The sequence below is a fragment of the Podarcis bocagei genome (assembly GCF_964188305.1).
Source record: "Podarcis bocagei genome assembly, chromosome: 2".
Lineage (NCBI taxonomy): Eukaryota > Metazoa > Chordata > Lepidosauria > Squamata > Lacertidae > Podarcis > Podarcis bocagei.
The window spans coordinates 97,930,102-97,952,244 of record NC_138126.1 but is presented as its reverse complement, the minus strand read 5'-3'; the positions used below and the strand labels follow the sequence as shown (position 1 = coordinate 97,952,244).

At 43.7% G+C, this 22,143-nt stretch overlaps 1 protein-coding gene across 7 annotated transcripts in view; it reads left to right on the top strand.

Annotated features, from left to right (window-relative positions):
• The window catches only part of ITGB4 (integrin subunit beta 4), a 78,956-nt gene that overhangs the window by 33,425 nt on the left and 23,388 nt on the right, over positions 1–22,143 (top strand). For all 7 annotated transcript variants that reach the window (XM_081185068.1, XM_081185067.1, XM_081185071.1 and 4 more), the window contains exons 11-29: positions 811–978; positions 1,189–1,265; positions 2,503–2,714; positions 4,123–4,226; positions 6,245–6,343; positions 7,509–7,641; positions 8,770–8,892; positions 9,770–9,876; positions 10,400–10,433; positions 15,213–15,398; positions 16,032–16,135; positions 16,373–16,431; positions 16,708–16,731; positions 17,195–17,343; positions 17,723–17,902; positions 18,435–18,583; positions 18,743–18,947; positions 21,095–21,255; positions 21,645–21,825. In XM_081185068.1, the coding sequence (XP_081041194.1) occupies positions 811–978; positions 1,189–1,265; positions 2,503–2,714; positions 4,123–4,226; positions 6,245–6,343; positions 7,509–7,641; positions 8,770–8,892; positions 9,770–9,876; positions 10,400–10,433; positions 15,213–15,398; positions 16,032–16,135; positions 16,373–16,431; positions 16,708–16,731; positions 17,195–17,343; positions 17,723–17,902; positions 18,435–18,583; positions 18,743–18,947; positions 21,095–21,255; positions 21,645–21,825 (2,455 nt within the window). The remainder of the gene's footprint in view (positions 1–810; positions 979–1,188; positions 1,266–2,502; positions 2,715–4,122; positions 4,227–6,244; positions 6,344–7,508; positions 7,642–8,769; positions 8,893–9,769; positions 9,877–10,399; positions 10,434–15,212; positions 15,399–16,031; positions 16,136–16,372; positions 16,432–16,707; positions 16,732–17,194; positions 17,344–17,722; positions 17,903–18,434; positions 18,584–18,742; positions 18,948–21,094; positions 21,256–21,644; positions 21,826–22,143) is intronic.

The window sequence follows — 22,143 nt, the reverse complement described above, 5'->3', positions numbered from 1 at the left end:
TTTTGTTGACCACCAGCATTATGCTTTCCATTTTTAAGTTCAGAATAGAAATTGCATAATTGCATTAGTATACTGTTATAGCACTGTAAGACAAGCAGCAGCAGCAGCAACATAGCATGACTGTGTTAAGAGTTATTCCTCCATTTCAGAAAAAAAGGCAGGAAAGTGTTTTACTGCTAATAAAAAGGTTGATTTTGAAAACAGGGTTGAAGAAAAAGGCATTCCCCACAAGCTGCCCTGGTTTCCCTCAGGAGGAAGGGCAGGATATAAACTGAATGAATGAATAGCGAATGTGTGTTGCTGACCTTCAAATGCGCCCATCCGCATCAGCTACGTCACACCTGATAGGATGGGCAGGACAAAGTAAGACTCACACAGAAGCGCAATGCTCCTTCTAGTGTGGAAAGTCAATTGCAATTCACTTTTAGTTCAGAACTTGAGAGCAATGATTAGGTAGTACCATCTGGAAGCAGCCATTAACAATAACTGTTCAGGACAGGAAGAGCAGGGCCCCATATCCCAGACCACCACCACCACGTCGTGTAGGTTTTCTGGTTGTATCTCCATCCCACCCAGCTACTTATACATGGGGGGGGGGATGCTGCCAGCCAGTGTGGTGCAGCATCGGGAACATATACTTCTTATCCATCTCGGAAGCAGGTTAGCAATATCCGTTTCCTTGTTTCTACGTCTTCAGCCTTGTGCCTAGCCGTTCACCTTCCAGGTTGCTGTTTAAAGTGGCATATCTCTCTTGTCTTTCTCTCTTTGGATCAATCCAGCAAATGAACAGGACTTCTCTCTTCCATCTAGGGCAGATTCAAAGTACGTGTGAAAGCTCATGAGCAAGTGGGTGACAAGCATGTCTGCAGTCTCCCGGAGAAAGATCGGGATGGCGTTTTCCACATTAAGCCCTCCTCTTTCGGTAACAACGTGGAAGTAGCAGCCTCAGTCATTTGCGACGCCTGCCCCTGTGAACTGGTACTTCTTTGTTCTCCTCTTTGGTTGTCCTACCCCAAGAATGGCTCTAGATATTAATGTTATAGGAAGCCTGACTCTTGTATGAGCTCTTTAGGTTTGCATATAGAAGCAAAACTAGAGGCTACCATTATTTATTCTCTAAAGGACACGTGACTAAATCTGATCCCCTAGAATAAAGTTCAGTAACATCTCTTCTCTTGTACTTTGCAGCAACAGGAAGTCCTATCACCTAGGTGCAATTTCAGGGGGAACTTCGCCTGTGGAGAGTGTGTTTGCAATGCAGGCTGGTAAATACCTCATCCTTATTTTTTATTAAGTGGGGTGTGTGTTTTCTATTTCCTTCAGCAGAAAATATCAGTTGATTGATTTGTGCCCTGCCCTTCCTCCAATCTGGAACACAGTGCAGCTTCGAATAACAAGCATAAGAACCACTGTATAAAATAAAACACAAAAACATCAGATATCAATAAAATACAGCAGTGTAGCAGCAATAAATAAATAAAAAATCTGTGGGACCAGCAACCTAACCCAAACAATTCATCCTCCAAACTACTGTAACCTATCCCAAACAATTCATCCTCCAAACTACTGGACAATAAACTACTGGTTTATTGTTGTTTTATAAATCTTGGTTAATGGTAACCATGGTTCAACGTTACGTGTAAACCTACCCAGTAAACCTGCTTATTGCATACAGAGACCTGATTGACTGATTATGTGGTACCGTAATTAGGAATATCCTGTTCAGGAAACCACTTCAAAATAATTTGCTTATTGATAATGTTCACATTTTTCTATTTATTATACTATGTTTCTGGATAATACTCCCACTTTTAGTATTAAACTTTAGTAGAGTGGGTCCCGTCCCCGTACCCCATGGATGCCCTGAGAGTCTGAAAAGGGAGCAGTATAGGGTAGGAGAGGTTCCCTACTGATGTTAGACACCCACACCCCAATTAGCTGTAAAATGTTTAGTTTCTGAATAACCTACTACCCCCAAACTCCAGCAATCTAGCAAGGGACGTGGTTATCACGTGCAACCTTGCTTCTGCTGCTGGGAGTATCCCTGGGAGCAGAGGGCAACATAAGGAGCCCTCCCTTTCCCTCCCCTGTGAAGCAGGCACAGGGAGAGAGAGAAAATGAGACTCGAAAACTGTGTGCCCAAATGCCACCTCTCAGACGTCACTTTCCTGACCGCTCTCTTCCCTTCCAAATCAACTACGAATAGGAGGCAGGAAATATATGTTGGACTCATGCTGTCTGCTTTTCTCTGAGCCACACTTTCACCTCTCAATAGTCGCTTCATGGCAAAGAAAGGTTGAGCTGTGGCCAATTATTATCATTTCTTTGCACCATGCCTTCTAAGCACCGTGCACCAAAGTTCAAACACAAAGACAGGACCTTGTCCCCCTTGCAGTCACACTGTCTCCACATTTTGTCCATTGGGGTCCTTTCAGCTCTCCAAGATGTCAGACCTTCGAGGCCCTTCTCAGTCTTTGTCTTGACTTCCTTTCTCCATGACAGGCGGGGAGCTACGTGTAACTGCTCTACCACCTCCTCTACTGACGATGCGGCCTGCGTACGACCAGGGGATACAGAGCCCTGCTCAGGGCAAGGTGAATGCCTCTGTGGGCAATGCGAGTGCTATTCTGAAGGTCGGACCCAGCGTTTTGAAGGCCGCTTTTGTGAATTTGACAATTTGCAGTGTCCCCGCAGTTCCGGATTCCTCTGCAACGGTGAGTGAGGCCTTCTGGAGCAGTGACCAGGCTTCAGGTCTGCCCTCAGGTGGTTACAACTTTCTGCTGCAGGCTAAGGCTACACATCTGAATCCATTTACCTGAGAGTAAGCTCCCTTGAATCCGATAGGCCTTAGCAGGCACAGTTAGTATTGCACCGTAAACGGTTGTTCTCAGATGCTTGTGAAATCACACCACAACTAGATCATAGATTATAGAGGATTCACTATTGTGTTAATGACTGAATAGAAGATCCTCCCAAAACCTATTGCCCCAGTTATAAAGCTTATGGTGTTTGAGTTTTTCTGCAGGCTATCACACCTTCCTCATATTCTTTGCCTTTGAATCCCCCTAGGCTTGTACAGCTAATGCCAAGAAAAGCCTTTAGTGGTTGGTCATAGATCTGTCATCTTCTCTTTGAAAGCCTCTAGAGGGCATCAGTTACACTCTCAAGTGAAGGGAAAACAAAAGGTGTTTTCGTGATCCATTTCCGTAGAGATTAGCCCAGTGACAGAGTGGGCAAAATACTGTGTTTTAAACAGATTCCCTGCATTCACTGTGTCTGGCTGCAGCCAAGGTCAGGTTGATGTTGACCTGAGCATTATTGGTTTCCTAAAAACTACGTCTGAATGCCAAGTACTCTGAAGTTAAGTCCCAAGTATGTGTGGTTAGGATTGCAGTGTGAATAAAAAACATACTATGGATTCTCTGGTTCACCTTTCCCTTTCCAGTACTTGGCCTTTCTTATTGCAGCAAACAAGACCATGTTGTTGTCTTTCTGCATCAACCTTTATAAAATGTTGGAGGCATACTCGATGAATCCATCAAGTAGAAAACACAGTAGCTTAACATTCCCCACTTCTTTGTCTTGATTATAGTCATTTAAAGCTTCTGAATGGTTTGCACTTCTACCACATTTGAATAAAGACACCCTTAAATGCTTCACAACACAGATTTTCTCTACCCCTGTTGTATATACATCTTCCATGGCCTTGTTGTGTAGCTGTTTTTCAACAGTACTCACTTAATGACTGACCCAAAATTGTGATCTTTCAATAGATAAAAATGTTAGGACTTCCCTCCTTAATTTCACATTACTGTACTGTACAGACCTTTATTTGACGTCAACATTTGTTTCCACCTTATAATGCTCCTGCAGCCACAGTGTGAGATGGTCTTATATTTATTGCAATACATTTTTTTTGTTTTCATCTTATTCTTAATTTTTAAAAGCACAAAATATCTAAGATACAAAAAACAGCAACACAACAACAGACCCCCAAAAGCTCCTGACATAACTATTGGCATTGTGGCACTTTGCCAAAGATGTGAATCTTGAGCTAGATTAGCCATGTAAGTGTAGGCTGAGTTCTATGAAACCCTATCCTTGTTTCCTTCCTCTATGCAGATCGGGGGCGCTGCTACATGGGTCAGTGTGCATGTGAAAGTGGTTGGGAAGGCCCTGGCTGTGAGTGTCCCACAAGCAATGAGACCTGCATCTCCAGCAGTGGGGTAAGTTATTCCCCCCTGCCCTTCTTAGAAAGATAAACAAGGGGGATAGGAAGCTGTATTCCTTCATGTACAACAGCCTGAAGATCAGAGAGAGTTCTGTTTAAATAGACGGCTGGGTGACTTCAAAGTTGATGTAGCAGGCCTCATGCTTTGCATTGGGATGTTCCCAAATTCAAGTCCTCACTTCTCCAGGCTCTCGGGAAAGTTCTTTCCGAGACCCTGGGCAAGGTGTTGCCAGTCAGAGTAGACAATAATGGACTTGAGCTGGTAGACTGATTAATGGATTTAAGGCATCTTCAGAGAGGGGGTAGGTAAAGGTAAAGGGTAAAGGGACCCCTGACCATTAGGTCTAGTCGTGGCCGACTCCAGGGTTGCGGCGCTCATCTCGCTTTACTGGCCGAGGGAGCCGGCCTACAGCTACCGGGTCATGTGGTCAGCATGACTAAGCCGCTTCTGGCGAACCAGAGCAGCGCACGGAAACGCCGTTTACCTTCCCGCCGGAGTGGTACCTATTTATCTACTTGCACTTTGACATGCTTTCAAACTGCTAGGTTGGCAGGAGCTGGGACCGAGCAACGGGAGCTCACCCCGTCGCGGGGATTCGAACTGCCGACCTTCTGATCAGCAAGTCCTAGGCTCTGTGGTTAACCCACAGAGAGGGGGTAGGACACAGAAAACTCCCTTATGCTGAGTCAGACTGTCAGGGAACTGCCATCAGCTCAGAGGCGAGAGGGGATGGGCAGTTGGGTTACAGGGAGCCTCCAATGAACGTGAGAAGCAGCACTTCCTCCACGGAGGAGGGAAGCCACGCCTCCAGTGGGGAAGGGATGCAGGGCTCGGAGGATGCAAGGGAGAGCCACAGCACCGAGCAGGAGCAAAGCGGGGGGGGGGGAGGCAGGTCCCCCTTTGCCCACGCCCTCTCTGCGCAGTAGGTTTATGCGCAGAGAGGGGAGGCGTAGGATGGGGGTCAAGAGACTACACTGCTGGGGGAAGTTTAAGGACCGCCCACTCCCAGATTCAGCTAGTGACTGAGCAAGACAGGGAATTGAGACGGCCTGCACTGTGAATGTTTTTGCACTGATAATAAAGCCTTTGAAAAGACCAGTGGGGGTCTTGCCTGTTCGCTCTTGAGCAACCACATAACACAACAATACATAACACAGACCTAAGACTTTCTACATGCAAAGCAGATGCTGTACCCCTGAGCTACGACCCTTCGCGGGATGAAGTGCTGTTTTGTTTTGTTTTTTTGCTTAGCATTATGCTGTATAGAAGAGGCAGCGGGAAAGTTTAGCCACAAGTGTCCAGACACGGGTGGGAGGTGAGCATGCCTCACTCCCTCACTTTTCGATAACCCAGTTTACTCACAGAACAGCCACCTTCTGTGGCTTGGCTTGTTCACCAAACTCCCAGGGAATTGTATCTACCCTGCAAAACTGCATGAAATTGCACCATTAAGTTGCCTCTTTGCATCCACCCTCCATCTGCTGATTTGCCCACTAAGGCCATTTCCTACTCTACTTTTGTGCTCTGAGAACTGTGGGAACTCGACTAATAAGGGAGAAGTAAGGCACGGGTATGAAGTCTGTTTTTAGCTTATTTTGTCAGTTTTTGCAGCAGTTGTTAAACTGGAGGTAGTGTTCAGAATATGTAACCTGTTTGTTTTACACACATGAGGAATACAAAGGCATTTTAGTCCAAACTCTGATCTGCTCTCTTGAGTAATCTAGGCCACCATGTAACTATTATGAATTGTTTGCTTAAGTCCACCTTCTTCCCAAGATACAGACCCTATGACCCTTTGCACGCTTTTAAAAATCCTCACCAACTCTTAAGAGATGTAAGGAAAGAGCCCTCTGATTATCCAAAGGGTTCTTTCCCCCATGTTTAACTTTCCTCTTGGCTGTGGGGAAAAAAAATATCCTCAACTGAATTTGGGTAAGGTTTTGCCATTTCAGAATGGAAGATGATGTATCACCTGAAAATGAACTTTCAGTACTTGCCCTTGTCTCTTGCAGATTCTTTGTAATGGGCGCGGGAGATGTGAATGCGGCCGATGCATCTGTAGTAACCCCACCCTCTACATTGAACCCACCTGCGAAACCAGTTATGCCCTGGTAAGCTCTTAGATGAAGCCAGTGACTTTAGGGGGTTCAGCATGCTTAGAGTGTTATATAGCTGATGACTAGGACTTTGGGTCGATTCTTATGCTATATTTGAAAGATTATTATTTGTGCTTTTAAAACCACATTTACTCTTCCTTATGCATATTTGACAAATAGAGATCACTGCAAATGTAGCCACACATGGTCACTCCCTTGCTCCCGCTTTCCCCTGTTAATATGAACTTCCCTGGCAGCCCTTACTTATGATGTCTCCATTACAAGCCAGACCAAGCAAAAGATGAGCATACTCCATCTACAACAGCGAATTTCTTTATTTTTTCTACTTTTTATTTATGATTTTCAATTTTATACATTTCAATAATCTTTCTGCGTTTTAAAAAAATATATTTTCCTCATATTCCAAATTAACTGAACGTAATCATTTATTCATCTACTTTAAATGTATACAGTCATACCTTAGCTGACGAACACCTTAGCAGTCAAACGTTTTGCCTCCCGAACACCGCAACCCCAGAAGTGAGTGTTTCGGTTTGCAAACGTTCTTTTGGAAGCCAAATGTCCAGCAGGGCTTCTGTGGCTTCCGATTGGCTGCAGGAAGCTCCTGCAACCAATCAGAAGCCGCACCTTGGAAGTTGAACAGATTTCCAGAACGGATTCTGTTCGGCTTTCAAGGTAAGACTGTACTCTTATAAAACTGCAGGTTATTACAACAATCCTACCAATGTTCTTATCTGTTTATAGTTTATTTGTAAATTTTCAATAAGCCATTTCCATTCTTTTATAAAAAAAAGTTTATTATCTTGATTTCTTATTTTTCTGGCAAGTTTTGCCATTTCTGCGTATTCCATTATTTTTTGCATCCATTCTTCTTTCATCGGGACTGCGACAGGGAGTTTCTCAATTATTTATTTGCCACAGTAACAGCTTCTTTCACAAGAGAGTTCTCTGCAACTCAGTGCAGTGATTAACTTAGCCCTGTGTGTCTTATATATTCCACGCAACAACTTGTTCCTTCTCTCCTTCCTGTTCTCCGATGAGATAAATGTATGTATTGCTTTCAAACACTCTTCCAAAAGTCAAATGTTCCACCTCTGCTGGTCTTTCACTCTGCCTCTTCAATACTTCTATAGACTGATGTCCTTTCTCTGGTGAACAGGGCTACAGACATGTGTGTGGAGAAGATGTCCGAACCTGTGTTCAGTGCCAGGCTTGGGGGACTGGAGAGAAGAAGGGAAAGAAATGTGAAAACTGCCGTTACAAGATCCGAGTAGTGGATGAACTAGAACAAGGTACCATGATTTCCTTGATGTTCAGCTGTAGGCCAAAGAGTATGAGTGGTCAACCTGTGGCTATCCATATGTTCCTGGACTCCAACTCCCATCCTTTCTAGCCATAAGGTTTGCTGGCTGGGGTTGATGGGAGCTGGAGTCCAGCAACAACTGGAGGGCCACAGATTCCCTATCACTGGCACAGAAAGCAGTCCTCCTATTACAGTGCATTGGTGGAAACAAAATTGTGTTCAGTGTAAGAGGTAGCGAACATTAGAGGCATACGTTCCAACAGTCCCAAAGACTTTCACTGTTTTTGGTTACCTTCTCAGGCAAAACCACGGTCCCTATTTTGGCCTTTGGGGGATATATATTTTTAAATGTTGTTGGTGTAAATGGCTAGAGTTGACATACTTCAGGGGTTCAGCTCCCCTGCACCAGAATCTTTAGAAGTAAAATTTCCTGTGTGTGTATGTGCATCTCATATGTATGTACATTTAGATGCATGTGCACGAACACTGAAACACCAGGCAATGGACAGCCTGCTACTTCACACACTGCAAGTATACTACAAGCAAAGTGTAGTAGAGTAACTATGGAATGAGCACAGGGCCATGCAACACCACACACTAGTTGGGCCTCCTCCTACCCCATCTTGCACTCACTTCTAAACATGGTGAACATGCTTGCATTACTACCTATGTATGAATAATACACATTATGCTTCCTCCACCTATTTTCAAAGGATAAATGTGTACACAGTTGCACATTGGGGTGTACACACGTTCACCATATTAAGATGGTACATCAAACCAAGTGTGTGTCTTGGTTCCAAGGGAATAGCCTTCAGTTCATACGGTTCACCGATAGCATGAACAGGCAAACCTTAACCATAGAGAATGGTTGCCTTGTTAAAGACAGTGTGCACTGTATCACATTTCTGACTAAGCTACTGCCTTCTGGACAGTGGAACCTCAGCCTGCTGTTTCTCACTGCCCCAAAGACTGGTGTAAGAGTTCAATGAAGCCCTGCCTGATGTGGCTCGCAAAGTCTTCAGAACTTTGCTCCTGTATTGGTGGCAATAAAGACAATCTCAGGAATGTTGAAGATGTTTTGGTAGCATTTTATAAATTTTCTTTGTCTCTGCAGAGGAAGATTTAAATACAATTTGTTCGTACCAAGATGAAGAGGATGACTGCAGGTACCACTACCGCATGGAAGAGGATTCCAACCCAGAGCTTAATGGCACCATTATTGTGCAAAGGAAGAAAGGTAAGTAATGATGTTCTAGGTAGAGATGCAAGACTGAGGCAGCTCTTTTCTCTCTTTCCAGAATCGTAGTCAGAGTTGTACACTTGCATAGTCTGAAATCTTCTGAGGCATGTTTTAATAATGAAGGCTTAACTAACTCCATTATGCAGATTTCTAGACAAAGTCAAATCTGTGAAACTGATTTCTGATCATAACAGGATCTTCTGCCCCTCAGAAAGCTATCTTAGACATTTGGTCCATCTAACTTGACTGGCAGTGGGTCTCTGGGGTGTCAGACAGAAGTCTTTCCTGGCTCTTCCTGAAGATCCCAGATCCTGTGAACTTCTGCATGGCAAGTAGGAGCTCAGTCACAGAGCTTAGAGCCTTCCCATCATCTTGCCCCCTCACCTGCAGAGACAGCCCTTTCCATAGGTAAAATTAGGCGGCAGATACTGGAAAGAGGCAGTGAGATTCTGGAGGACACAGCTTTCTGCCTTCAAGCACGATGGAGGACGTTGCCTCTTCTTTGTTGTTGAAGTAAGATTCATTTGCCAGTCTAATTGGATTCTGTAAGTGGAATCAAGAGTGGCTGGGGGACAATCTTATCCTTTGGCTCAGGCAGAAAATTTCTTAGGCCAGTCCTGTCATAAGGAAGGGCCGTAATTGGGTGGTAGAGTATCTGCTTTGCATGCAGAAGGTCCGAAGGCAAATCCCTGGCACCACCAGGTAGGGTTGGGAGAGAGCCTCTGGGTAGGCAGTACTGAGCTAGATTGGCCAATGGTCTCACTCGGTATAAGGCAGCGTCCTCTGTTCTTCCTCTGTTTTCCCTGCTGTGCCCAAATTCTGTTAGTTTCCCAGCTACCCCTGCCTAACCATGAAGGTTTTCCTGTTGTTACAGAGTGCCCATCAGGAAGCTTCCTTTGGCTTATCCCATTAGTCATTTTGCTGATGCTCCTCCTGGGGCTGCTTCTTCTGCTGTGCTGGAAGTTCTGTGCTTGTTGCAAGGTAAGATCCAATACTTCCACCCTGCAATGAGAAAGGGGAACTTCAGATGGAGTAATGGGTGGCGTGGGTGTGATCTATCTAGCCAAGGGTGGCGAATGAGAGAGAACTTGCCTAATGTAGAGTTCTGGGGAAGTGAAGGCATGTGCCAGGCAAGAGTCTAGAGACACCAATGCAGATACAGTTCAGGACGCAGGAAATGAAGGCAGGTCAAGCAACAGTCAGGTTCCAGCAAGGCAATGTCAGAACAGAGGGGAAGTTCAGGTAGAACAAGAAAAGCTGAGGGCCAAAGGACAACTAGGTAGGGAGCAGCCTGGATAGCTCTAAGTGGCACCTAGGCTGAAAATCAGACCAGGCAGGCTTGAATGTTGCTGTGTAGCAAGCCCCATCCCTGATGAGTGGATCTTCTGGTCTCAACTACCCCAAGGGAAGATGTTTGTCCTCCTACCCATGGTTTTGTTTGTCATCGTCACGTTCAAAAGAATTCCCTCTCCTAACTATTGCTGTTTTTCTTTTCTCCACTTAGGGTTGCCTGGCTCTGCTACCCTGTTGTGCACGAGGTACCTTCTTTTGAATTTATATGTGGTCTTTGGGGTGGGTGAAGCATTGCATGGGGATGGGGAGAGGAAGGCCTAGATACTGTGAGGTTGGCAGCTGAGTTAGCCACTTGTTTTATCTGCCCCTGAACACTGCTGGGCAACTGCTGTCTGCGGTCTTAAAGCAGGCAAGGATTTTCTAAGCCCCTTACCAGATGCCCTTTGGTTTTGGAGATGTGAAGTATCGCTATCTGAAGCCTCACATCATCAAAGCACACACATGGCATTGAATTGTGTGATTCCCTAGATAGTAAAAGATAAGGCCTGAGGCAAAATTCTGAAGCCTGTCTTGTTAGGCAGAACAGAGCCATGACTACTACTGGAACTCTGATTGCAGCATAGCTGTCAACTTTTCCCTTTTCTTGCGAGGAATCCTATTCGGAATAAGGAAATTTCCCTTAAAAAAGGGGAAACATTGACAGCCATGGATTACAGTGTCCTGGAACATGCCAGAGAAGCATCTGTCACACAAGAAACTACATCAACAGTAACCTCAGTTTAAGCCATTTGTGTGCAAATTTATTAGCTTGTATTTTGGGGGCTTGCGCCACACTAATCTCTTAGCACGTAAGCTTGTAGACTTTTCTTACTCTCAGCCATGTTGCATGATGGGCACAGGTGTGGGTAGGATGGGCTCTGCATTCATTCCCTGGAAACCAAGCAGCCAGACATGACTGACATTTGTATCAGGAAAATATTCCCATATGAGAGTATATACTGTAGGGAACCATGGTCAGTCAGGAGTGCTCTTTTTTTTTTTTTTAATAAATTTTTATTGGTTTTACAACATTTTTAAGAAAAACAAACAAACACAAAAAATGACAAACATACACGAATAGTTTCAAAGATATTTTCATAAACCTCTTTTCTTGGACTTCCCCATACCCCCCCTCTCTGCATCCCAATGTCCATATTTGAACTAGCAACTCCCAATTGTTACTTTCTAATCTCTGTCATCTTAGTCCTCTTTTATTGTCTAACCTTGTATCCCTGTACCCTATTGCTTCTGGCAACCACAACATTTTAACATTCATTCAGTTTATAGTAGTCCTTAAGATAGCTTTTAAATTTTTTCCATTCTTCTTCCACCGTCTCTTTTCGTTGGTCACGGATTCTGCCTGTCATCTCAGCCGATGTCATATAGTCCATCACTTTCATCTGCCATTCTTCCAGAGTAGGTAAATCTTGTGTCTTCCAATACTTTGCGATGAGTATTCTTGCTGCTGTTGTGGCATACATAAAGAAATTTCTATCTTTCTTTGTCACCAATTGGCCGACAATGCCCAAGAGAAAGGCCTCTGGTTTTTTAGGAAATGTACATTTAAGTACCTTTTTCATTTCATTATAGATCATTTCCCAGAAGGCCTTTATCTTCGGGCATGTCCACCAAAGGTGATAGAAAGTACCTTCAGTCTCTTTACACTTCCAACATTTATTATCGGGCAAATGGTAGATTTTTGCCAGTTTGACTGGGGTCATGTACCACCTGTAAACCATTTTCATAATGTTTTCCTTTAAGGCATTACATGCCGTAAATTTGATACCGGTGTTCCATAACCATTCCCAGTCATCTGACATAATGTTGTGTCCAACATCCTGCGCCCACTTAATCATAGCCGATTTAACTGTTTCATCCTGTGTGTTCCATTTCAACAGCAAGTTATACATTCTAGATAAATTCTTAGTATTGGGTTCTAACAATTCGGTCTCTAGTTTTGATTTCTCCACCTGGAAACCGATTTTCCTATCCTGTTTAAAAAATTCCATTATTTGGCGATATTGAAACCAATTTTCTACTTTGTGCTTCAATTTCTCCTGACTTTGTAGTTTAAACTTGTCTCCATCCTGTTCTAAGATTTCCCAATACTTCGGCCATCCGACCTCCATATTGAGTTTCTTCACTGCTTTAGCCTCCACTGGTGACACCCATCTAGGGGTTTTATTTTCCAATAGGTCTTTATATCTTATCCAAACATTAAATAATGCTTTTCTAACAATGTGATTTTTAAAAGTACTATTAACTTTGTCATACCAAAGATATGCATGCCAACCAAAAGCATTATTGAAACCTTCCAGATCCAAGATGTCCGTGTTCTCGAGGAGCATCCATTCTTTCAGCCAGCAAAAAGCTGCTGCCTCATAGTACAATTTTAGGTCCGGCAGGGCAAAACCCCCTCTTTCTTTAGCGTCAGTCAGTATTTTGAATTTAATTCGGGGCTTTTTGCCCTGCCAGACAAATTTCGAAATGTCTTTGTGCCACCTCTTAAAACATTCCATCTTGTCAAGAATCTGCAAGGTCTGAAACAAAAATAACATTCTAGGCAATACATTCATTTTAATTACTGCAATTCGGCCTAACATTGACAGTTTCAGATTTGACCATATTTCTAAATCTTTTTTAATTTCTGACCAACATTTTTCATAATTGTCCTTATACAAATTGACATTCTTAGGTGTTAAATAAACCCCTAGGTATTTCACCTTCTTGACCACTGTCAAACCTGTTTCCTCCTGAAATTTCTCCTTTTCCATATCTGTTAGGTTTTTCCCTAAAACTTTAGTTTTTTGCTTATTCAACTTAAATCCAGCTACCTGGCCAAATTGTTGTATTATTTCTAAGACCCTTTTCGTACTAGTGTTTGGCTCTTGCAAAGTCAATACTAGGTCATCTGCATACGCTCTTAACTTATAATGTTTAGCTCCGACCTGCACACCTTTGACCTGCTGGTCATTTCTTATCATATTCAGCAACACCTCCAGAACCGAGATGAAAAGTAATGGGGAAATTGGGCACCCCTGTCGTGTTCCTTTTTCTATCTTAAGTTCCTCAGTCACAACATTATTTACAATCAGTTTAGCTTTTTGTTCAGAATATATTGCAGCCATACCATTCTCAAAACCCTGGCCTACCCCCATCCCATGAAGATTCTTCCTCATAAAACTCCAAGAGATGTTATCAAAGGCTTTCTCCGCATCCACAAAGATCAATACTGCTTTAGTGTTTATATTCACCTCCAGCTTTTCCAAGATGTCTATTACATTCCTTACATTGTCTGCTAGGTGTCTTTTAGGGAGAAAGCCTGCTTGGTCTTTATGAATCTTCTCCATCAAAACTCTTTTAAATCTTTTTGCCAAAATGTCTGCAAAAATTTTGTAATCCACATTAAGGAGTGATATTGGGCGGTAGTTCTTGAGTTGGGTCTTTTCAGTCTCTGACTTTGGTATGAGTGAAATATATGCCTCTTTCCACGATTCAGGTGCCCTTTTTCCCTCAAGAATCTCATTACAAACTTCTCTTAGTGGTTGAATCAGCCATTCCTTCAGCGATTTGTAGTATCTAGAAGTCAGTCCATCTGGTCCCGGAGATTTGCCCAGTTGCATATTCTGAATGGCAGCCTCTATCTCTTGTTCTGAGATTCTCTGGTTCAAGTCCATCTTACTTTGCTGAGAGATATTTTGTAATCCATATCTTCCAAGGAATTTGTCTATATCTTCTTCATTTTGCGGGCCTTGGGTGTAGAGTTTTTTGAAATAACTTAAAAAGCAATTTCTGTGAGGTTGGCAGCTGAGTTAGCCACTTGTTTTATCTGCCCCTGAACACTGCTGGGCAACTGCTGTCTGCGGTCTTAAAGCAGGCAAGGATTTTCTAAGCCCCTTACCAGATGCCCTTTGGTTTTGGAGATGTGAAGTATCGCTATCTGAAGCCTCACATCATCAAAGCACACACATGGCATTGAATTGTGTGATTCCCTAGATAGTAAAAGATAAGGCCTGAGGCAAAATTCTGAAGCCTGTCTTGTTAGGCAGAACAGAGCCATGACTACTACTGGAACTCTGATTGCAGCATAGCTGTCAACTTTTCCCTTTTCTTGCGAGGAATCCTATTCGGAATAAGGAAATTTCCCTTAAAAAAGGGGAAACATTGACAGCCATGGATTACAGTGTCCTGGAACATGCCAGAGAAGCATCTGTCACACAAGAAACTACATCAACAGTAACCTCAGTTTAAGCCATTTGTGTGCAAATTTATTAGCTTGTATTTTGGGGGCTTGCGCCACACTAATCTCTTAGCACGTAAGCTTGTAGACTTTTCTTACTCTCAGCCATGTTGCATGATGGGCACAGGTGTGGGTAGGATGGGCTCTGCATTCATTCCCTGGAAACCAAGCAGCCAGACATGACTGACATTTGTATCAGGAAAATATTCCCATATGAGAGTATATACTGTAGGGAACCATGGTCAGTCAGGAGTGCTCTTTACCATGTACCCATGTTATCACCCTGAGATATACAGATGAAGGGTGGAATACATACATACATACATACATACATACATACATATGCAGAGTGTGTGTGTTTAAAAAAGTATCTCAGTACACCAAATGTTTAGTTTCTGGCATATATAATATGGGTACATGCTAAAAATGTAACATGTGAATCAAACGAAAGGCATGGAAACAAGTACCATTGTTATGTGAGCATAGAGACCCACAGGTCAAAAGAGGGCAGGTGTTTGGCAGCATTATACAATAATACAGCCTGCTGCCAGCAACCTGAATTCCATTTACCCAACTAGAAGTGGCTCTCATCTAGAAAAAAACTACTTGCTAGGTAGGTAACAAGTTGTTTCTGCATTTGAAGTGAGGTCCTCTTATTCCGATTACTCTTGTCTATGGGAAAGATGTAAAGCTTGAACAGGGCAGTTGCTATTTCTATGTTCTAACTCCTCTTCTTTCTCCGAAGGCCGCACTGTTGGTTTCAAGGAGGACCACTACCTGCTCAGAAAAAGCCTCATGACCTCGGACCACCTAGACACTCCCATGGTTCGCAGCGGCAACCTGAAAGGCAGAGACACAGTTCACTGGAAGATCAACAACAATGTGCACAAGGAAGGCTTCTCTTCCTTAGCTCTCAATCCCAAGGACCTGAGTAAGTGCCCGTTTTGCAAGGTGGAGAAGGGGCTAACTGGAGCCAAAGATGGTGGGGGGGAAAGTGGTCCCTCTGTCCTCTCAGAATCTGATCCTAAGCTGATTCGAACATGCACATTCCTCTCACATGATGCATGTGGGAAATTACTTCTTAGAACACTTCCCCATGTCATAATTTCTCTCCAGTTAGGTAAATTGTCTGTGTAGCTTGAAACCTTATCCCTGAGGGCTTGAAGTCTCTACCCTGCTGGCTTTCCACTTGAAAAGGGATTTGACACTGGAGTTTCTTCAAACAAGGGGCATTCCCTCACCCCTGGTTTTCTTTCTGAGATGATACAGCCATATAAGAGAACAGTATCACCATGAGCAACTGTGCTGATAATTTATCTGTTAGAGATCCCTAGGTCTCTCACGCAACTACAGTTGGCTGATGGGAAGGAAACAGGATCGCTATTAAATCAGATTATGTGTGCTGACAGACATGTCCTAAATCAGATTCTAGCCTTTGATTTCAAAATTCAGCTAACAATAATAAAATGGCTCTACTGCTTCTGCCCACCCACCCCCATGTCTCCATATGCATGCTATTTCCTGGTCGTGTTTCTTGCTGATTGATTTGTTTCCTTGAATCCAGTTCCATATGGAGTGTCTCTGAGACTGGCCCGGCTCTTCACCCAAAACCTTGCAAAACCAGATAGCCGTGAGCATGAGCAACTGCAAAAGGATGTGGAGGAGAATGTAAGGAGCAGGAAAAATGCTGCCTACTGGGTTTGCTACTGAGGAATGGGTGGGCAGGGGGAATACAATCAAGCCAATGCAAGCTTCCTTTTCTTGGATTTGAGTTAAGAGACAGCATATGGTTGTTGTCTGCTCAACATAAGGAAATCAAGTGGAATTAACTAAACCCCTTAATCTGGACATTGGGCTGAACACCAGGAAATCTGAGTTAGTGACACTCTTTCTTCCTCTTCACAGCTCAATGAGGTTTACAGGATTATCCCCGGTGCCCACAAATTTCAGCAGACAAAATTCAGGTGAGTTACTTTGGGAGGGGGCAACTGGCATGTAGAGAAGCAGTGAGATCTCTTCCAGTGGGTGCTCCTTTTAAAGATGAATGTCTGGTGTGATTAAGTCTAGGGGGCATCCTTGGAAGAATATAGAGAATATAAAGTAGTAGGATTAGAACTCTTGTCCCAACAGCTTTCCCCAGGTCAGAATGTGTATGAAGCTTGAAAGGCCAAACCAAAAAATCTATGTATTTCTCCTTGGATTGTAATTAAAATTATGAATATTGTCTGTTTACTCTCCAGGCTGCAGCCAAATGCTGGGAAAAGGTAAGGAATTCATTTCTTGGTTTCCATCTAGGTGTAGACGTTTGGATACTTTCCATTGCTGTGCTTATTCTGTGAGAGTTTTCACCCACCACTCAGAAACTGTGATGTCTTCTTACAACTGTATCATTAGCATGGTTGCTCTCTGCACTACCGTGTTTCCCTGTGATGAACACTGTAGCAGAGGAAGTGGATTCACATACACCAGGAACTGTGACCTGTGTTACCCCTTCAGTGTGGTAGTAATGTTTATTCTATGGATATGCTGCAAGCACTCCCTATTTGAGTGGTGTGAAGTAGCTTTCCCATTGCTGTGGAAAGAGTCTTCACACTGGCACTTGTTCCAGATCAGTGGCTGAAAATCATTGTGTATAAGAGTATGTGAGCAGTGACTTTATATTGCCAATAGCCTAGGTAAATAGATCCTGATCTTCCTCTCCCCCCCATCCCCCCCTGCCTTCTTCAGACAGGACCACACAATCGTGGACACAGTGCTCCCTGCTCCCCGCTCAGCCAAGAATGAGATTGTGAAAGTAACAGAGAAGCATGTCGCACAAGAGGCTTTCAATGATCTGAAAGTGTCCCCTGGTTACTACACTGTAATCTCTGACCAAGGTAGGTGATGATGAATGCTACATTTTGTCCTAGTTCTCACCAAGGTTGTAAACCTCTGTCTGGACTTTATCATGTCATACAGCAGGTGGGGGCTTATAAGATGTTAAGCTCTTCTGTACAAAACATTCCCTCCGCATAGGAAACCAGAAGATTCTACTGTAGCCTTCTCACTGACATATGGTGAAGGGATTTGTTTATTTTTATTGAGGAGCAGTCAACAAGGTGGGATTCCACCTGCAGTCGGAACTAATGCCGCCTAGACACAGGTTTACAACCAGCTGATGGCTAGGCCTCCAATAAAAGCCAAGAGTTGCATGTTTTTCTAAATAACTCCTTCCCCTCTAAATGTGCTTTTTTTGTGCTTCCATCCCTACCCAAGATGCTCACGGCATGGTAGAGTTTCAGGAAGGAGTGGAGCAGGTGGATGTCCGGGTTCCCCTCTTCATCAGGGAAGAAGATGATGATGAAAAGCAGCTGCAAGTGGAGGCCACTGATGTCCCTGTGGGAACTGCAGAAATTGGGCGCCGGCTTGTCAACATCACCATTATTAAAGAGCAAGGTAAATGTGTCTGTAGGCCAATCAGGTAATGATGGCATATTCAACTCAGGCAACATTCTCAGAGAAGGTCTCTGGACAGTCTGAAAACTCCGACAGAATTCCTGTAAAGCAGCAGTAAGCTAACTTCTCAGCCTCCAGATGTTTCTATACAGCTCCCATCATCTCTAACCATTGGTTATGTTTTCTAGGACTGATAGGAGCTATAGTCCAACAACAACATCTGGGGGAGGCACAGGTTCTCCATACGTCTTGTACAGCCATATGTAGGGATACACATCACTTTATATGTGCCGCAGATGAACATGGTGACCTTTTGTGGATTGAATTTTAGATCTATATCATGGCAGTGCTCTGACTACCTTTCTCAGTTCTACAGAGTATCCTTGGGTGATTAATTGTTGTGTTGGAACTAGTTAGCCACCGAATGTTAGAAAACAAGTTAGGGTAATATTGAAGTGTGAGTTTTGTTCTATGAGTTGTGGCACTTAGTAGACACAATATCACCATCACCACTGTCTCTGTATCCCTTTAGCAAACAGCATCATTCGCTTCCAGGAGCCAGCTTATTCATACAGCCGCTTCGACCAGGTGGCTAAGATCCCTGTACTTCGTGACATACTGGACAACGGGAAGTCTCAGATAACATACAGGACACGGGATCTCACTGCCCAGGAAGGCAAAGTAAGCACAATAGAGCTGACTAATGGGAGAGCCTTGATAGCCATGGTTTTGGGAAGACCCTTTGATGGTTGTTCAGCCATTATATGGTCCTAGAGATGTAGAAAATATTTGTGTTGCATCAGTACACTGTTCAGCGAACTCTTTCTCTCTCTTCCCAAGGATTATGTTTTTGCGGAGGGTGATATAGTCTTCCAGCCTGGGGAAAAGCGGAAAGAGGTGCAGGTGAAATTGCTGGAGCTGACGGAGATAGACTCCCTTCTTCGCAATCAGCAGTTGAAACAGTTTGCGGTGGATCTCATCAACCCCAGGTTCGGTGCAAAGGTTGGCAAATACCCTCAAACCATTGTGACAATTGCCGATCCAGGTGAGCTTCATCAATTTCTGAGGGCAAGCACCTTTTTTATTTCTGTTTATCTGCCAATTTGTTGTTCTGTTTTGTATAAAAGCTTGAACCTGTCAGACAAACATAACTGCCGAGACTTCAGCAAAAAGCTGGTGCATAAGAGATACCAAATCTAGATTCCCATATCTGAGCTGCCAGTGTAGTCCAGTGAGTAAACAAACAAACCCCTGTGTTGCAAAATATGAGTCAGCAATATCAAAAGCAATACAATGGCCAGAAACAATTACAATGTGAAAAACTTCATGGACTGATTCAAAACTTCAAAACTAGCAAACTGAAGTCTCTGAAAGTCTCTGAAAGTCCTTAAATGAATCCCGGTGCCAGACTTTACCCAGTGGAGAGCAAGCTGTGAAGCAAATGTCCGATTCTGATGTCCAACTCTGAACTCTCCTGAACAGTGTTTCCGGATAACAACTACTGTTTTGTTGAATTCTTCATCAGCCAATTAGTTCAACACTCGTGAGTAGAAAGATATGTAATTTTTTCATTAACCAATCTTTTTTCGAATAGATATAATATACTGCTGGGTAAAGTCTGGCACCATGATACATTTAAGGACTTTCAATCTAGTCCAGTAAACAGACAGCACTGGAGTCCTGGGTTCAAGTCTCCCCTCTACTGTGTTGCTGTACACTTCAGTGGGATATGCCTTACCATGGGTGGCCAATGATATATTTTGAATGTTCTAGTTGTGCATGATGCATGTGCAACAAGGCAGTGAAGTCCAGTAACCAGATGTGTTTGGTCAGAGAATGAATTAGTCTTTAGGTGGTTGCTAATATTCTACTGCTTCTCTAACTTCTTCTACACTACTCTTCTCATCAAGTCCCCTAAGGAGAAATGTTCTATGAGGAAGTTTGGTAGTTTTGCCCCTTGGGTTAGTATTTCAGCTCTGATTTCCTAGTGCAATCTGTACTGTGGGAACTTCCCCATCAGACCAGGCAAGCAATGGCTCGTGTGATGTTCTAAGAATTAATGGCTGTAAACAGGGTAGCATCTTTTTAGACAAGGACAAAGGCAGACTTGTAAACGTCAATCTACCTGCAGAAATCAATTAAGCTCTGAAAATGCTGTGGTTGTGCTAATCCACATTAGGGGGTGAATTAAATGTTGTTCTCTACCAGTCGTTCTGTGATTGCAAGCACTTCAGTTTGCCCAGTGGAACAATCTCCCCTCTTATCCACCTGCTGCTGTCCTAGGGGTCTCCTAACTCCCAGAGTTGTTATGGGGGGGGGGGGGGGCAGAAGGAGGAAAGGAGAGAAAGTCCCATCGCCTTAACAGGACTCATTGCTCTGGCTTCCACTAGTTTGCCTACTTAGCAGAATGTGGCTCTAAATTGTTGTCTGCATGCAAAAAGTTTCATTTATTTGCACTCATGATAGACTCTGAAGGAGCAACCTCAGCTGCCTTGTAAAATAAGAATAAAATGCTAAATTTAGTCTGAAAGGCTACAGGTTTTTTTTAAATCGCGTAACTTCCACTTGGATACACTTAAGGTGATTTCAGAAGTACATCCTAATATGTTTATTGTTAGAGTGGCTTTTCCCCCTCTCCTCCTTCCACCCCACCCCAAAATTGCCAGGGGGGGCATCAGAAGAACCCCCAGAACATTGTGGGTGGGGAGAGGGGGGGGGGATCATGTGCCTTAGCACAACACTGAATTCCTCTCTTCATCTCCTCTGTACTGTACACAACTATTAATAGGCAAGAGTGTTTCTATGAAAAGCAAACAGCAACAAAGTGGTAAATATTTCACAAACCACAGAAAATAGTTAACAATGAGTTTGATCCAGATATAGATGTGTGGAACTCCACTTACACAACTGACTTTTCCAGACTTATTCTACATTAGCCCAAGGACTCTGTTAGCCGGTGATTGATTCCAGCTAGCTATTTTTGTCTAATGTTCTGTTCAAGTTTATATACTAGATGGGTTAGTTGGAGGCAGCCATGGTGGTATGAGTTGACAGAGTCACACACCTGTGGTACTTGAATCCACAACTTTTAAGGGATGCAATCAAGCGCCTTTACTATTCAGTCCACATGCCTCTCTCTTGGGACGTGGTTAAAGAGACAAACGAAGCCGTTCTGTTTTCTTTCTCCTGCAGAAGCTGTGGATGGCTTAGCATCGGCGAAACTCCTAGGCCAGCAACCGCAGCCTCCCAGAGGCATACTTGGAGCTCCCCTTAATCCAAATGCACAGGCACTAACCTCTAGAAAGATCCGATTCAACTGGTTGCCACCTCCTGGCAAACCTGCAGGGTACAAGGTATGGACCTGCCAAGCAATAAACCTAATTATTATGAATGTGGGGGTACAATCTTGGCTGACACGTGCACTGAATTCAGGGCCTAGAGTGGCTTCCCTGCAGGTCTGTGTAGTCCTGCCCTCCTATGTCATGTCAGCCCAGCATTGACTGCTGCTGCTGCTCTCTTTCTCATTATACATCACATCAAGCATAGCACTCTGGAGTCATTCAATATCTCCCAAGGTTTATGAAGATGTGGATGTTCTAAAATGGGGGACAGTCATGAATTGCGTTCTGTGGATGTCATGTTTTAGAATGGGGACTTTCCTTAACTGATCACATGGTGGTTTGTTATTCTTGATGATGTAAGCAAGACTTTGAAAGCAAATGGGATTCTCTTTGGCCTCCAGGTGAAGTACTGGATCCAAGGGGACCCTGAGTCAGAAGCTCGCTTGCTTGATTCGAAGGTGCCATCAGCGGAGTTGACTAATCTGTATCCCTACTGTGATTACGAGATGCAGTCCTGTGCCTACAACGATATGGGCGAGGGGCTTTACTCCGAAGTGGTCCACTGCCGCACACTAGAGGACCGTAAGTAGGCATATTCCATGGCAGACAAGGAGGCAGGAATTCAACATCGCACTAAGGTGCTGTTGGGGCAAGCATTTCGGCTTGCCAGATGAGGCAAAGTGTTTTAAATGTGCTTTAAATTTGGGCTGCATACACACCATGCATCTAAAGCACATTTGAAATATCCCCTAAATCATCCTGGAACCTGTAGCTTGTTAAGGGTGCTGGGTATGTTAGCTTTGTGAGGGGGTGAACTATAGCCACCAGAATTCCTTGGGGGAAAGCAATGTGCTTTAAATGCAGTGATTTTTTCCTTAAAAAAATGTTTAGGGGGTACTC